The following is an 18,075-nucleotide window of genomic DNA, read 5'->3' on the forward strand; positions in this document are numbered from 1 at the left end:
TCATTCTTTGTCAATGGAGCAGTCCGCAACTGTACGTTGGGGGTGCTGCACTAGGCTGCGGTGCGTTCTGTGTACCGTATCCGTTCAATATTTTCAACTCGTTGCTTTACTGTGCGGTGGTACAAACAGAAGTACACAGACTCCAACTAGCTAGCTTTTAGCTATACTGAACAAAAATATAAAACGCAACATGTAAAGTGTTGGTCCCATGTTTCATGAGCTGAAATAAAAGATCCCCGAAATTTTCCATACGGACAAAAAGCTTGTCTCTCTAATTTTGTGCACAAATTTGTTTACATCTATTTTAGTGAACATTTCTCCTTTGCCAAGATAATCTATCCACCTGACAGGTGTGGCATATCAAGGAGCTGATTAAACCGCATGATCATTACACAGGTGCACCTTGTGCTGGAGACAATAAAAGGCCACTCTAAAATATGCAGTTTTGTCACACAAGACAATGCTACAGATGTCTCAAGTTGATGGGGCGTGGAATTGGCATGCTGACTGCAGGAATGTCCACCAGAGCTGCTGCCAGAGAATTTAATGTTCATTTCTCTACCACAAGCCACCTCCGTAATTTTAGAGACTTTTGCACTACCAGAGTCGGTACAGCCACCTGGATTCTTAAATAAACATCTCTCCGGGAAGAAGGGTGGGGGGTGTATGTTTCATGATTAACGATTCATGGTGTTTTAACAACATACCGGAACAGATGTTCTTTAGTTCACCTGACCTAGAATTCCTCACAATCAAATGCCGACCGTATTATCTCCCAAGAGAACTCTCCTCGGGTTATCTTCACAGCCGTGTAGATCCCCCGCAAGTGGATACCAAGACGGCCATCAAAGAACTTCACTGGACTTTATGCAAACTGGAAACCATATATCCTGAGGCTGCCTTCATTGTAGCTGGGGATTTTAACAAAGCTAATTTGAAAACACTGCTACCGAAATTCTATCAGCATATCGATTGCATTACACGAGCGAGTAACACGCTCGACCATTGCTACTCTAACTTCTGTGATGCATACAAGGTCCTCCCCTGCCCTCCTTTTGGCAAATCCGACCATAACTCCATCTTGTTGCTCCCCTCCTACAGGCAGAAACTAAAACAGGAAGCGCCCATGTTTAGGTCTATCCAATGCTGGTCTGATCAATCGGATTCCACGCTTTAAGATTGCTTCGATCACGTGGACTGGGATATGTTCCGGGTAGCCTCAGACAATAACATTGACGTATACGCTGACTCGGTGAGCGAGTTTACAAGGAAGTGTATAGGAGATGTACCCACTGTAACTAAAACTTTCCCTAACCAGAAAACATGGATTGATGGAAACATTTGCGCAAAACTGAAAGCACGTACCACCGCATTTAATCATGGCAAGGTGACTGGAAACATGGCCAAATACAAACAGTGTAGTTATTCCCGCCGTAAGGCAATCAAACAAGCAAAGGGTCAGTATAGAGACAAAGTGGAGTCGGAATTCAACTACAAAAAGGAATTACAAAAAGGAAACCATTCCCGTCACGGACATCGACGTCTTGCTTCCAGACAAATTAAACAACGTCTTTGCGCGCTTTGAAGACAACACAGTCCTTCTGACGCGGCCCGCTACCAAAGACTGTGGGCTCTCCTTCACAGTGGCCGACATGAGTAAAACATTTAAACGTGGTAACCCTCTAAAAGCTGCCGGCCCAGACGGCATCCCTAACCGCATCCTCAGAGCATGCACAGACCAGCTCGCTGGTTAGCAGATGTTAATGCGAGTGTAGTGAAATGCTTGTGCTTTTAGTTCCGACAATGCACTAGTATCCAACGAGTAATCGAACCTAACAATTTCACAACAATTACCTTATACACACAAGTGTAAAGGAATGAATAAGAATATGTACAGAAAAAATATATGAATGAGTGATGGTATAGAACGGCATAGGCAAGATGCAGTAGATGGTATAGAGTATGTTCAATCAATCCTTATCCCAGTCTGCTGTCCTCCCATGCTTCAAGATGACAACCATTTTTCCTGTTCCCAAGAAAGCTAAGGTAACTGAACTAAATGACTAACGCCCCGTAGCACTCACTTCTGTCATCATGAAGTGCTTTGAGAGACTAGTCCAGGATCATATCACCTCCACCCTACCGGTCACCCTAGACCCACTCCAATTTGTTTACCGCCCCAATAGGTCCACAGACGACGCAATCACACTGCCCAATCCCATCTGGACAAGAGGAATACCCATGTAAGAATGCTGTTCATTGACTACATCTCAGCATTCAATACCATAGTACCCTCCAAACTTATCATTAAGCTTGAGACCCTGGGTCACGACCCCGCCCTGTGCAACTGGGTTCTGGACTGCCTGACAGGCCGCCCCCTGGTGGTGAAGGTAGGAAACAACACCTCCACTCCGCTGATCCTTAACACTGGGGCCCCACAAGTGTGTGTTCTCAGCCCCCTCCAGTACTCCCTGTTCACCCACGACTGCGTGGCCATGCACGCCTCCAACTCAATCATCAAGTTTGCAGACAACAATACAGTGGTAGGCTTGATTACCAACAACGACGAGACAGCCTACAGGGTGGAGGTGAGGGCCCTCGGAGTGTGGTGTCAGGAAAATAACCTCACACTCAATGTCAGCAAAACAAAATAGATTATCGTGGACTTCAGGGAACAGCAGAGCGAGCAACCCCTATCCACATCAACGAGGCAGCAGTGGAGAAGGTGGAAAGCTTTAAGTTTGTCGGTGTACATATCACCAACAAACTGAAATGTGTGCTCCGGGCATGTGTCTTCACTGACATTTTCAACATGTCCCTAATTGAGTCTGTAATACCAACATGTTTCAAACAGACCACCATAGTCCCTATGCCCAAGAACACTAAGGCAACCTGCCTAAGTGACTACAGACCCATAGCAATCACATCCATAGCCATGAAGTGCTTTGAAAGTCTGGTAATGGCTCACATCAACACCATTATCCCAGAAATTCTAGACCCACTCCAATTTGCATACCACCCAAACAGATCATGCAATCTCTATTGCACTCCACGCCTTTCCCACCTGGACAAAATGAACACCTATGTGAGAATGCTATTCATTGACTACCGCTCAGCGTTCAACACCATAGTACTCCCTGTTCACCCACGAATGCGTGGCCAGGTACAACTCCAACACCATCATTAAGTTTGCAGATGACACAACAGTGGTAAGCCTGATCACCGACAACGACAAGACAGCCTATAGGGGGGAGGTCAGAGACCTAGCCGGGTGGTGCCAGAATAACAACCTATCCCTCAACGTAACCAAGACTAAGATGATTGAGGACTACAGGAAAAGGAGGACCGAGCACGCCACCATTCTCATCGAGAGGGCTGTAGTGGAGCAGGTTGAGAGCTTCAAGTTCCTTGGTGTCTACATCACCAACAAACTAGAATGGTTCAAACACACCAAGACAGTCGTGATGAGGGCATGACAAAGCCTATTCCCCCTCAGGAAACTAAAAAGATTTGGCATGGGTCCTCAGATCCTGAAAAGGTTTTACAGCTGCAACATCGAGAGCATCCTGACTGGTTGCATCACTGCCTGGTACGGCAACTGCTCGGCCTCCGATTGCAAGGCACTACAGAGGGTAGTGCGTACGGCCCAGTACATCACTGGGGCTAAGCTGCCTGCCATCCAGGACCTCTACACCAGGCTGTGTCAGAGGAAGGCCCTAAAAATTGTCAAAGACCCCAGCCACCCCAGTCATAGACTGTTCTCTCTGCTACCGCATGGCAAGCGGTACTGGAATGCCAAGTCTAGGACCAAAAGGCTCTCAACAGTTTTTTACCCCCAAGCCATGACTCCTGAACAGGTAATCAAATGGCTACCCGGACAATTTGAATTGTGTGACCCCCCCAAATCCCTCTTTTACGCTGCTGCTACTCTCAGTTGATCATATATGCATAGTCACTTTAACTATACATTCATGTACATACTACCTCAATTAGCCCGACTAACCGGTGCCCCCGCACATTGGCTACCTGGACTATCTGCATTGTGTCCCACCACCCACCACCCGCCAACCCCTCTTTTACGCTACTGCTACTCTTTGTTTATCATATATGCATAGTCACTTTAACCATACCTACAGGTACATACTACCTCAATCAGCCCGACTAACCGGTGCCTGTATATAGCCTCGCTACTGTTATAGCCTGGCTACTGTTATTTTTCAGTCTTTTTTACTGTTGTTTTTATTTCTTAACTTATCTATTGTTCACCTAATACCCTTTTTTTAACTTAAAAATCGCGCTGTTGGTTAGAGCCTGTAAGTAAGCATTTCACTGTCAAGTCCACACCTGTTGTATTCGGCGCACGTGACAAATACACTTAGATTTGATTTGAAATGGTCCACACACACAGACAGTGTGGTGAAGAAGTCACAACAGGGCCTCTTCAACCTCAGGAGGCTGAAAAAAGGTGTCTTGTCACCGAAAACCCCACTAACTTTTACAGGTGCACAATTGAGAGCATCCTGTCAGGCTCTATCACTGCCTGGTACGGCAACTGCACCGCTCACAACCACAGGGCTCTCCAGAGGGTGGTGCAGTCTGCACAACCGGGGGAAAACTACCTGCCCTCCAGGACACCTACAAGGATCACCTGAGCCACTGCCTGTTCACCAAACTGCCATCCAGAAGGCAAAGTCAGTACAGGTGCATCAAAGCTGGGACAGAGAGATAGAAAGTGTTTTTCAATCTCAATGCCATCAGATTGTTAAACAGCCACCACTAGCACAGAGAGGCGGCTGCCTACCTACAGACTTGATATCATTGGCCACTTTAACAAATGGAACACTAGTCACTTTAATAATGCCACTAAGAATGTTTACATATCTTGCATTTCTCATCTCATATGAATATACTGTATTCTTCACTATCTATTCTTTACCATCTATTGCATCTTAGCCGCTCTGTCACTGCTCATCCATATATTTTATACTTATATATTCTTATACCACTCCTTTACTAGATTGCTTTGTTGTGGAATTTGTTAGATATTAGGTTTTGTTGGGGAATTGTTAGATACTGCTGCATTGTCGGATCTAGAAGCATAAGCATTTCACTACACTCACAATAACATCTGCTAAACATTTGTATGTGACCAATAACATTTGATTTGACCACACACACCAGCCCAGGACCTCCACATCTGACTTTTAACCATGCGGGATTGTCTGAGGCCAGCCACCCATACAGCCGATGAAACAGGAGTATTTATGTCTGTAATAAAGCACTTTTGTGGGAAAATACTAATTCTGATTGGCTGGGCCTGGCTACCCAGTGGGTGGGCTTATGACCTCCCAGGCACACCCATGTGTGCCTGGGACCCCTGCCCAGTCACCCCTGCCCAGTCATGCAAAATCCAAAGATTAGGGCCTAATTAATACATTTGAATTGACTGATTTCTTTATATGAACTGTAACTCAGTAAAATCTTCAACATTGTTGCATGTTGCATTTATATTTTTGTTCAGTATAGTTGTAAAGTGAAGCACGTGCGCCATGTATGGAAAATGCAGGCTAACCTCCGGCAAAACAAAACACATACCCATCTGGTGGACATTGGGCATAAGTCATCTGAGAAGTTCACATAGTCAGGTCCATAAATATTTGGACCTTGACCAAGTTATTTTAGCTTCTACCACAGCATATTGGATTTGAAAGTAAATAATGAGCTGAAAGTGCAGATTTTCAGCTTTAATTTGAGAGTATTTATATCCAAATTGGGTGAATGGTGTAGGAATTAGAGGACTTTGTGTTCCCCTATTTATAAGGGACCAAAAGTAATTGGACAATTGGCTGCTCAGCTGTTCCATGGCCAGGTTTGTTATTCCCTTATTAGATCATTTACAAGTAAGCAGATAACAGGTCTAGGAGTTGATTTCAAGTGTGGCATTTGCATTTAGAATCTGTTGCTGTTAACCCTCAATATGAAGTCCAAGGAGCAGTCACTGCCAGTGAAGCAAGCCATCATTAGGCTGAGAAATCAAAACAAACCCATCAGAGAGATAGCAAAAACATTAGGTGTGGCCAGATGAACTATTTAGTACATTCTTAAAAAGAAAATATACACTGGTGAGCTCAGGAATACCAAAAGGCCCGGACGACCACAGAAAACAACTGTGGTTGTTGACAGAATAATTCTTTCCCTGGTGAAGAAAAACCCCTTCACAGTTGGCCAGATCAAAAACACCCTCCAGGAAGTAGGCGTATCTGTCTTCCAGTCAACATTCAAGAGAAGACTGAGTAAATACAGACAGTTAACCCACAAGATGTAAACCATGGGTAAGCCTCAAAAACAGGAAGACCAAATTAGAGTTTGCCAAACATCGAAATAAGCCTGTAGTTCTGGAACAACATCCTATGGACAGATGAGACAAAGATCAACTAGTACCATTATGATGGGAAGAGAAGAGCATGGAGAAGGGAAGGAACTGCTCATGATCCAACGCATACCACCTCATCTGTGAATCATGGTGGAGGTAGTGTTATGGCGTGGGCGTGTATGGCTGCCAATAGAACTGGTTCCCTTGCATTTATTGACGTGACTGCTGACAAAAGCAGCAGGATGAATTCTGAAGTGTTTAGGGCTAAAAAAAACTTGCTGTAATTCCAACACCGTTCACCCAATTTGAAAGCCTGCAACTTCAGCTCATCTTGTTTCCATTCAAATAAATCCAGTGTGGTGGCGTACAGAGCCAAAATTTTAAGAACTTGGTCAATGTACAAATATTTATAGACCTAACTGTCAGATTGATAAACAGAATAAGCTTGTCGAAACAGCCTTGTAATCATGTTTAAGATTTGATTGACAGGTAATGGATTTACCCATAGGTCACAAAATGTCTGTTGCCCCAATTCCGTATTTCAGCTTCGAAATAAATACACATGTAACACGTTTGGGAGAATATATTTATTCCAAAAAAATGAACAGAGGGAAAATAAGGGTTACAAGAGACAAAATACTCAATGCATATGTGAAACATTCAACCAATCCTGTAAAGAGACATTACAGGAGTCAAAAATTGATAAATGGAATAACTAGTGAAAATAAAAAATATCTATACAGGAAATGCATTTTATTTTTGTAATATAGATTCATCTTTTTTATTCACATTGTTGCACTTGTGGTGTTGTAAAATAAAAATCTACTTCAAAACATTCTCTTCCAGTCTATGGCTGTGTAGGTTTTAATAAAATATAGTTCTCTTAAATAGCTCTATATTAACCACAGTATCTTGTTCCATAAAGTGCAAACAGAGAACTACCATGTAGATCTCAATGACACAGCTACCAGGACATCAACCCAGGCCAAGATGTCTGTTCCTAATGTCAATGACAGTGATAGCAAGTTTCATATAAAACTAGATGCAATCTTTGGTTCTGTTTCAAGCCTTAATCTAACATGCACTTTATCACACAGGTGGCATTGTCTAAGTCAGGGGTTCGCAAACGGTTTGGGTCTGGGGAGGGGACCCCTTTTGTTATAGCAAATTCATCAGGATCCCCCTCAGTCATAACTCGTGTGATAAAAAAATTGTCTACAAGGAGTTATGACTTCTGCAGTTTATGGCTGAATGAACCAAGTCACGGGCCTGGGGAAATAACACTTATAAAAAAGGCCCGTCTGTTGGCATCGGAGTGAAAATGTTGCAGTTCAAGCAAATTTCTGTTTTAAAAGGTAATATCCTGCAATTGACACATTGCCATGAGGCAGAGTGAAAACTGCAGTCTAAAGCTTAAAGTGCATTATGTACAACAACAAAAAATTAGGGGGGATATAGCCGAGTTGAAAAATGTATAATTGGTGAAATTTGTCTGGCTGCGGACGCCCGGCAGTACCTCTACAGAACCCACTGAGAACCCCTGGTCTAAGTGGGACAAAATAATAAAGAAAAACATTTCCTATAAAGAAGAGCACATTCTGCGAAGCAGGCAGTCGAGGTCATTTCTATTCAAGGAAATGATTCTCAAGTGACCAGATTGTGTAGATTCCACAATGCTCTAGGCAAACTAAGTGGTATGCCGTCTGCTAAATGACCAAATGGAAATGGAAAATAGCCTTGCATAACTAGCCTCAGGGTTGATCGAAAGCATTTCAACCAAGACCAAATTTTAGATCGAAAAACAGACATGGCTCACCAAAGACAGGAGATCAAATCTACAAAAGGATGCTGGTGTGTTACTACATAGCTGTGTGTAGGGTAACATTTGACCGGGTACTTGACCTAAACAGCTTTTAAATAATATGTTGACTAATAGGCTTTTCACACTGCATGTTTCATGTTAGCCTAGAGCTAAAGATATCCCGGGCTAAGAGATGTTGAATCCAGTGTAAATAGCCTATACATGAGGGAAATGGTTGGGCTATGATGTACAATCAAAACACACAAAGCCACATTATATATTACGTCACACTACTTCAGCCATTTTGCATTTCAAGACCCAAAAGAGGTGCATACTGCCCAAAACAACTAGGAACTCGGAAATTCTGACTTCCGAGCATTCAAAACTGGGAACTCGAGAGAGACAAAAAAAAAGCAATCTCCGACTGAACCTTCATCCAACTCGGAGTCTTGGGCCTCTTTCTAGAACTCCGACTTTGCGAGCTGAAGATCACTGACGTCATTATTTGACACTTTTTCCAAGATCCAAGTTGTTTTGAACGCAGCAACACGCACACAAATACATGATGCATCAATCCTCTAGAGCACATATGTCAGAGTCAAGGCCCGCGGGCCACATCCGGCCCGCGAGAAGGTTTTTTACGGCCCCTGGGATGATCTTGATTTATTATTAGAACCGGCCCGCAGACCGCAGCAAGCCGGCAGCCCGCAGATCTTTTACACGCACCAATACTACATTTCCCACAATGCAACGGTGACGCACCGAGCAGTAGGCTGCTTCATTTCAATATTTATTGGCACAGCAGTCGTCAGCATCACAGTAAAATTAACTTTCAGATACCCATCAAAAATGGCAAAACGGAAGGTGGACACTGAGAACCGGGGGTTTCAAACAAGGTGGGAGTCGGAGTATATGTTCACGGAGGTAGCTGGAAAACCTGTGTGTCTTCTGTGTGGAGAAAGTGTGGCGGTACTGAAAGAGTATAATCTGAGACGACATTATGAAACGAAACACGCGGACAAAAACAAGAATATGGACATGGAACAAAGGCTACAAAAGGCAGAGGAATTAAAACGAGGCCTCAAATCTCGACAGGCTCTGTTCAAAAAAGCCAAATCACAAGGCCAGGCTGCTGTCAAGGCCAGTTTTATTTTGGCAGAAGAGATCGCTAAATCAGCCCGGCCATTTACGGAGGGGGATTTCATCAAAAACTGCATGATTAACCTGTTGGGGATGGGGGCGCTGTTTAGACTATTTATGCTAATGTGGCTAATTTTTTAAACGGCTTCCCACAAAATCCTTGATCGTACAATATGCATATTATTATTATTATTGGATAGAAAACAGTCTATAGTTTCTATAGGAGTTGAAATTTTGTCTCTAAGTGGAACAGAGCCCATTCTACAGCAATTTCCCTGACATGGAGTCAGATTTGAGAAACGTTGGCCACTTTTCTGAAGTCATTTAAACGGGCACTGTCGTTGCTATGACTATACGGACACTTCTTACGTCTTCCCCTGGATGCCTTTACGTGATGACGATTCCAACGGGCTCGATTGCTCGTTCACAGGCCCTACAAATGAAAAAAACCTTTAGCTAGCAAGTCTTTTCTTGCTGCGTAACGCGCGTGGAAGACACCGACCCTCTCCTGTTCCAAGCGTTAGTTTAGCCTGTTATATTTCTCCGGTCATCTTTTCACTCGTTATAGGAGTTACAAACATCACAAAGTAGTTAATTTAAAGCGTTTTATAGCAATTTATATCCGTTTAGTGCGATTTTGGGACATTTATTTTTGCAACGATGTGAAAAGTTGGTCACGCTTTTCAGTTCATCCCGAACGTAGTTGACATTTCCACATGGCAAGAGGACAGCTTTCCACCAAAAGACGATTTCTCCCAAGAAAGGATCCTTTGCCCAAGATACTGATGGAAGAACAGCTCAAGGTAGGACATTTTTATTATGATAAATCGTGTTTCTGTCGAAACATTTTAGTGGCTTAGGACGCCATGTTTTTTGACGTAGCTTCGCTTGGCGCAAACTGTATTGAAAAGTAAGGATAAATTAAAAAATGTAATAACGCAATTGTATTAAGAATTAAATTGTCTATCAATCCCTGTCCACCCTATATTTTTTAGTCACGTTTATGAGTATTTATGTATAAGAGTAGATCACTGTCTAAGTGGCGCAAGGACGTTTTCTTTACCAGCTTGTCTACATTTCACATTGTCTAACCATGATTTTGGTGGCTAAATATAAACATTTTCGATCAAACTGTATATGCATGTTGTAATGTGATGTTACAGGAGTGTCATCGGAAGAATTCTGAGAAGGTTAGTGAAAAAATTAATATCTTTTGGCGATGTTGACTTTTATCGCTCACTTTGGCTAGAATCAATGCTGGGCTGCTAATTGCTATGTGCTAAGCTAATATAACGATTTATTGTGTTTTCGCTGTAAGACACTTAGAAAATCTGAAATATTGTCTGTATTCACAGGATCTGTGTCTTTCGATTCGTGTATGCTGTGTATTTTTACGAAATGTTTGATGATTAGTAGTTAGGTAAACACGTTGCTCATTGTAATTATTCTAGTCCATTTGTGATGGTGGGTGCAATTGTAAACTATGCCATATACCTGAAATATGCACTTTTTTCTAACAAAACCTATCCCATACCATAAATATGTTATCAGACTGTCATCTAATGAGTTTTTTTGTTGGTTAGGGGCTATAAATATCTTAGTTTAGCCGAATTGGTGATGGCTACTGGTGTTGGTGGACAAATAAAAGATGGTGGAATATGCTAATGTGTTTTTTAGGTAATAGATGTACATCTTTACATATTGTGTCTTCCCTGTAAAACATTTTAAAAATCGGAAATGTTGACTGGATTCATAAGATCTGTGTCTTTCATTAGCTGTATTGGACTTTAATGTGTGAAAGTTAAATATTTAAAAAAAATATTTTTTTTGAATTTCGCGGCACTGGTTTTTCAGTGGGGGGGGGGGGGGAGTGCCGCTAGCGCCACGCTGATCCTAGACAGGTTAAAGTTTGTGACGAAGTTTGCCCAGAAAAAAGGCAACTCTTTAAATGTGAGTCTGAGCAGAAACACCATTGCCGAGAGAGTAGACCAGTTGTCCATCAATCTAAAAGAGCAGCTTGTGAAAAAGGGAAAAGATTTCATTGCATATTCCTTGGCTGTGGATGAGAGCACCGACATTTCTGACATTGCCCAGTTGTCAATTTTCATCCGCGGAGTGGACTCCAGCCTAAGCGTGACAGAGGAGTTTTTGGCTTTACGTCCTATGCATGGCACAACTACGGGGCATGATTTGTATGAAGAGGTGTCAAGATGTGTAAATGAGATGGAGCTGCCTTGGGAAAAACTCGTGGGTTTGACAACCGACGGAGCACCTGCGATGTGTGGACACAGGAGCGGACTGGTGGCGAAGATACGGGAAAAGATGCAAGAGGAAAACGCGACAGGTGAGCTGACAGCTTATCATTGTATCATACACCAGGAAGCGTTGTGCGGTAAAGCCTTGAAAATGGAGCATGTAATGAGCATCATCACGCGCACAGTTAACTTTATCAGAGCCAAAGGTTTGAATCACCGCCAGTTCAAGGCATTTCTGACGGAGTTAGAAACGGAGCATGGTGATTTGCCTTATCACACAGAGGTGCGATGGCTAAGCCAGGGAAAGGTGCTTCAAAGATGTTTCGAGCTTCGTGAGGAGATTTGTCTGTTCTTGGACAGCAAAGGGAAAGACACAACACAACTCCGAGACGAAATGTTTCTGTGTGAAATGGCTTTTCTGTGTGACATTACGAGTCATCTGAATGCAATGAACTTGCAGCTGCAGGGTCGGGATCATGTCATCTCTGATATGTACAGTACAGTGAAGGCATTTAAAACCAAACTGACTCTGTGGGAGACGCAGATGCGGAAAGAAAATTTGAGCCACTTTCCCAGCTGCCAGACCATGAAAGAGAAGCTCTCTACCAGTGCGTTCCCGAGCGCACAGTTGGCTGATAAAATAGGTATGCTTGCCGCTGACTTTCGACGCCGATTTGCTGACTTTGAAGCACAAAAAAGCAGGTTGGAACTGCTCGGTAACCCATTTGCTGTTGACGTGGAAAGCTCACCACCAAACCTCCAAATGGAGTTGATTGACCTCCAATGCAATGATGCACTGAGGGCAAAATATGCGGCAGTGGGTGCTGCGGAGTTCGCCCGTTTCCTCCCCGACACAATGCCCCAGCTGCGCATCCAGGCTGCTCAAACGTTGTCTATGTTTGGCAGCACATACCTGTGTGAACAACTGTTTTCTTTGATGAACCTGAACAAAACATCACACAGAAGTCGACTTACTGCTGAACACCTCCACTCAATTCTGAGGATTTCCTCAGCTCAGAGCCTTACCCCGAACATTGATGAACTTGTGGAAAAGATGGGACACCACCAAGTATCACCCTCAACCTCAAACAAGTGAACATTACTGTGCAATCACATATTTAGAGTTTTTACTCAGTTCAAGTTTAAAAGTTAAAGTTTAATATTTGTTTTCACTGCATGTTACTTCTCCTTAAACAAAGTGTTGTTTTTGATTAATAGATTTTTGCACTTTATTTTATTGTATTTCAATCCAATTATATTTTAAAAATATTTCAGTTGAGTGGATGATAGAAAATTGCTATTATTGTTTTTTTCTTTGAAGTAAATTTAGCCCACTTTTGCTAAAATAGAAAATATAGGCTACTGATGGTGCCTTGAATACCGGTTTCTTTCATTTAATGTTCATGTTATGGGGATTTTTATATAAAGGAAATTTGTCTTTTGTGTCTGTTGAAAATTAAAGATTACTGACAGAGCCATAAGAAAATATTGCTTTATTTATCTGATCATATTGGAATATATTTGTTAGGTTTTCAGTAGGTTCAATTAGGTTCACTAGACTATATGCGTCATTTAAAAATGTTTCAATGAACATTCGAACAGTCCGGCCCTCGGCTTGTAGCTAAATTTTTTATTTGGCCCTCCGTCCATTTGACTTTGACACCCCTGCTCTAGAGGCATAGAAACAGTGGCTGGCCCACATATGGAAGGAGACCATGTTCCAATGCTCTCAAATGGCTCCTTCCCTTTCCTGAAAACCAATAGGTCTAGGAAGGTGAAAACAAGATGGTGGTAACCTAACGAGACCAACTGATGGGCTAGCACCATGTCATGGATTTCTCCTGTGCGTTGCCCTCCTCTCAGATCAGGTGAAGGATTGGTAGCCATTCAAACACCAGCTTATTGCAGTGGTTCCCAAAGTTGTTGCACTGTGACCCATATACACAATTATTTATTGTGACCCACCAAGAAAACAAGAGCAATGTTTCTGACCAGGACCTGGTCTAAAGCCACAACTCCCAAAAAAAGTATTTGGGCATAAACCACCAAACGGTTCTATCCCACCATTACACATTTCCATAGATAGGTCAGAGGGCTGTACCAGCCTTGCTCATTGGGGGCGCTAGTAGTCCATAGGAGCCATTCAGGGCATCCCATAGGGCCTGGAGTGGTGCTGGTCGGGTGTGTGTGTGGGGTTATGATATCTACTCTGGCAATGGAGACACCAGGCTACTAAATCTCAATATGCATGATCAGTCATGTTGCTAGAGCACAATGAGAACTGTATTCATCAAGGACCTTGTAATGCATCATAGCAAGGATGGCTGACAGAATGCATAGTGTTAAATGGGATCTCAGAAGTCCTGCTTGGCTAAACAATAGTGTACTGTACAACACCCATGAGATTCAGGGGCTTGGGTTGCAACTCATGGCCCCATACACCCACGTGCTGCTTTACTGCTGAAATTAAAAACACACAATCGTGTTTCAAAGATGGTAGATATTCCACCCACACAAGCCCTGACAAATACGTGCAATGTTAGAGTCATTGATAGACACATACAGAATCCACTTACCAGACACTAAACACAAAACACACATTTACACTTAAAAAAAAAGTGTGAAATGATCATAACCAGCAACCATTAAACACAAGACTTCTAAAAACTAGATAACCGCAAAGGTATTCAAGGAATCACTTAACAGCTCTTTTCATTTCTATCAGCCTGCCTCAAAACACTGCAATAAGCGTTGGCAGCAAACAGCACAGTGAATCATAATACTAGATTATGACCTTGTGCTGGATAAACCCTGCTCTTCTGGGGGGGGGGGGGGGGGGGGGGGGGTGACGACAATGTGAATCATTCATTCTCAACAAGCTAGACAGCTAAGCTAAGTTATTATTTTAGATGGCAACAAAGGCTGAGCACAAGAGACTTAAAATCATAAGACGTAATACTTGGCGTCAATAAAAATGATCAAATCAAAAATGACTGACTTGATGCTTTGCCCCCACAACAGTGACTGAAATCCAACACAATATCATCATGGCTCCACTGAAACCTGTTGATTGCACTGATCAATTAAAATGCAGCTATAATATTGCATTAGCTATTTATGATTGGCTAGTTATAATATATCAGTATAAAAGACCAGCATATAGAGAATATACACTGCTCCAAAAAATAAAGGGAACACTAAAATGACACATCCTAGCTCTGAATGAAATATTCTTATTAAATACTTTTTTCTTTACATAGTTGAATGTGCTTACAACAAAATCACACAAAAATTATCAATGGAAATCAAATTTATCAACTCATGGAGGTCTAGATTTGGAGTCGCACTCAAATGGAGCGAGACATGACGTCCCAGATGTGCTCAATTGGATTCAGGTCTGGGGAACGGGCGGGCCAGTCCATAGCATCAATGCCTTCCTCTTGCAGGAACTGCTCACACACTCCAGCCACATGAGGTCTAGCATTGTCTTGCATTAGGAGGAACCCAGGGCCAACCGCACCAGCATATGGTCTCACAAGGGGTCTGAGGATCTCATCTCGGTACCTAATGGCAGTCAGGCTACCTCTGGCGAGCACATGGAGGGCTGTGCGGCCCCCCAAAGAAATGCCACCCCACACCATGACTGACCCACCGCCAAACCGATCATGCTGGAGGATGTTGCAGGCAGCAGAACGTTCTCCACGGCGTCTCCAGACTCTGTCACGTCTGTCACATGTGCGTGTGAACCTGCTTTCATCTGTGAAGAGCACAGGGCGCCAGTGGCGAATTTGCCAATCTTGTTGTTCTCTGGCAAATGCCAAACGTCCTGCACGGTGTTGGGCTGTAAGCCCAACCCCCACCTGTGGACGTCAGGCCCTCATACCACCCTCATGGCGTCTGTTTCTGACCATTTGAGCAGACACATGCACATTTGTGGCCTGCTGGAGGTCATTTTGCAGGGCTCTGGCAGTGCTCCTCCTGCTCCTCCTTGCACAAAGGCGGAGGTAGCGGTCCTGCTGCTGGGTTGTTGCCCTCCTACGGCCTCCTCCACGTCTCCTGGTGTACTGGCCTGTCTCCTGGTAGCGCCTCCATGCTCTGGACACTACACTGACAGACACAGCAAATCTTCTTGAAACAGCTCGCATTGATGTGCCATCCTGGATGAGCTGCACTACCTGAGCCACTTGTGTGGGTTGTAGACTCCGTCTCATGCTACCACTAGAGTGAAAGCACCGCCAGCATTCAAAAGTGACCAAAACATCAGCCACGAAGCATAGGAACTGAGAAGTGGTCTGTGGTCACCACCTGCAGAACCACTCCTTTATTGGGGGTGTCTTGCTAATTGCCTATAATTTCCACCTTTTGTCTATTCCATTTGCACAACAGCATGTGAAATTTATTGTCAATCAGTGTTGCTTCCTAAGTGGACAGTTTGATTTCACAGAAGTGTGATTGACTTGGAGTTTACATTGTGTTGTTTAAGTGTTCCCTTTATTTTTTTGAGCAGTGTATATATAGAGGCCTCATAATATCAACCCTCAGCCACATCTCACTATGAGGTGACTGGTTGGGTGGGTAACGGCTAACTGACCACTAGTCACTACAGTGAGAGTGATAGAGGTTAACATTTGGCTACTTTGAACAACTAGGAATGAGCAGCCATAGAATATGGCAGTACAAAGCTAGGAAATTAATTTAGCATCCACCTCACAATATGCTCTTAAAAGCCTTGAACAAACAGGTATAACTATAATCCACGGTAAAAAAATATATACAATACGAGTATACACACACAATAAATACAAATAACAAGGAATACTAGTGGCGTAATAAGATAAATTATGGATAACAATTTCAAGGTACTACGAAATCCTTCCAGTTTCTAAGTTTGTTGTTTTTAGCACTGCAGCGTCCTATTGATGGGCTAATCAGCAGAGTAAGTGACCGAACAGCAGCAGTATTCACAACCAACTAGTTTAACAGACCTCAGAGTTCTACAGTTATTAAGCTTGATTTAGAGTGGCTCCCTAAAAGACAAGTAGCCATTAAGTTGTGATGGCACTATGTAGGAGCTCATTGCACATCTACCACTATCTGATTAGGGACTGGAATAGTCTTCTATAGGGAGATGGATCGACCATTCACCACAACGCTCTGTGCTGTTTTATAATGTCCAGGCTCCAAACTCACAGTTCTACACCGAGCACAATGCAGCAGCCCAAAAGGCAAAGTGGTTTAGTGTGTGTGTGGTCAACATGTCGCTGTGCATGGTGCTAAACAGCAATTGAGAGTTTGAAAGCTGAAGAGGTTGCATTTAGTACTTGCTGTCCTTCTCTCTATCCATGGGTGCTTCATTCTGTCTCTCCAAAAATGGGCACGCTACCAACTCCTTCTGCATATACTCCTGCTGCTGTTTTTCCTTCACTCTATTCTCTTCTCCCAGGCTTCATATAGCCCAAATCCCCCCCCCCCTTTCTCCCTCTCTTTTAAATCCTTTGACTAACAGCACCCTTCATCCAGCAAACCCCTGATTATGCCTTTATCCCACAACATTGTTGTTCTGTGCAGCCACGCCAACTAGCCCCTCCCCATCTGGAACTAGAGTCCCTCCCCTGGCAACCAGCAGCTCCTCCTCCTGAATGGGTGCTGCAAAGAGTTTCTCTGGGTCACCCGTGGTGACAGAGGAAGCACGGCGATTGGTCCTTTCCAGCTTGCGGTGCATGCGCGGCTCCTGGGGCGAGTCCTTCTGGTCAAAGACGTCCCTGATTCTGTTGACGCAGACGTTAGCCGCTTCCCTCGTCTCCCTGGAGAGCTGTGATAGGCTGAGAAAGCCGTGGGGAAGGTCGTCCACCACACACAGGGTGACTGGCTGATCTACGTTCCTCAGGCGCTTGGCAAACATCACAGAGTCATCTAGCATGGGGTCTAACGCACAGGCCTAGGGGGAGAAGGAGCGATAAACAGAGTCAAAGAGGATATTATAGGATCAAGTAAAAAATTATAATTGGTGGACAAGACCCAAAAAGGATTGGGACAAGCCAGTCAACTCCATTTCCATCCCACCACCTTCCTCCCTCTCACCACAAGGTGTATGGGGGGCAGTCCTCTCAGCATGCTGTCGGGGGCCAGTAGAGGAGACATGTAGGGGTTCCTGACGACAGGCGAGGTGGCCAGCTTCATCTCAGCCAGCCGCTCAGAGCGCAGCGGTTCGAAGCCCAGGGGGAACTCCCGAGGGTGCTCCAGCACCACGCCCTCCTCCCCCTCAGGGGGCGCTATGGCAACAGAAGACAGAGCATCCGACATGGACACCACATCCTCTTTGGAGAGGAAGAAGCTCACGTTGTCAGGCTGGAGGGGTACAGGAAAATAGATTACCATGGCAATACATAAGTTAACACTAGTCTAAGACCAGGACTGTGGAAACCTGATGATACTGGATCATACTGATGCGTCTTTCCGTTGGGACCAGACACTTTTTCTAAGAATCTACAAGCATATTTTTTACA

The 18,075-nt window shown here is 43.7% G+C and overlaps 1 protein-coding gene across 3 annotated transcripts in view; it reads right to left on the reverse strand.

Moving 5' to 3' along the window:
* Positions 1-14,398: 14,398 nt before the first annotated feature.
* LOC129856969 (hormone-sensitive lipase-like) overlaps positions 14,399-18,075 on the reverse strand; it is a 50,936-nt gene continuing 47,259 nt past the window's right edge. For all 3 annotated transcript variants that reach the window (XM_055924781.1, XM_055924782.1, XM_055924783.1), the window contains 2 exons: positions 17,651-17,917; positions 14,399-17,507 (listed from right to left, as the gene is read on the reverse strand). In XM_055924781.1, coding sequence (XP_055780756.1) covers positions 17,109-17,507; positions 17,651-17,917 — 666 coding nt within the window. In that variant the 3' untranslated portion in view covers positions 14,399-17,108. The remainder of the gene's footprint in view (positions 17,508-17,650; positions 17,918-18,075) is intronic.

The sequence above is a fragment of the Salvelinus fontinalis genome, chromosome 6 (genome assembly GCF_029448725.1).
Source record: "Salvelinus fontinalis isolate EN_2023a chromosome 6, ASM2944872v1, whole genome shotgun sequence".
Taxonomy (NCBI): Eukaryota; Metazoa; Chordata; class Actinopteri; order Salmoniformes; family Salmonidae; genus Salvelinus; species Salvelinus fontinalis.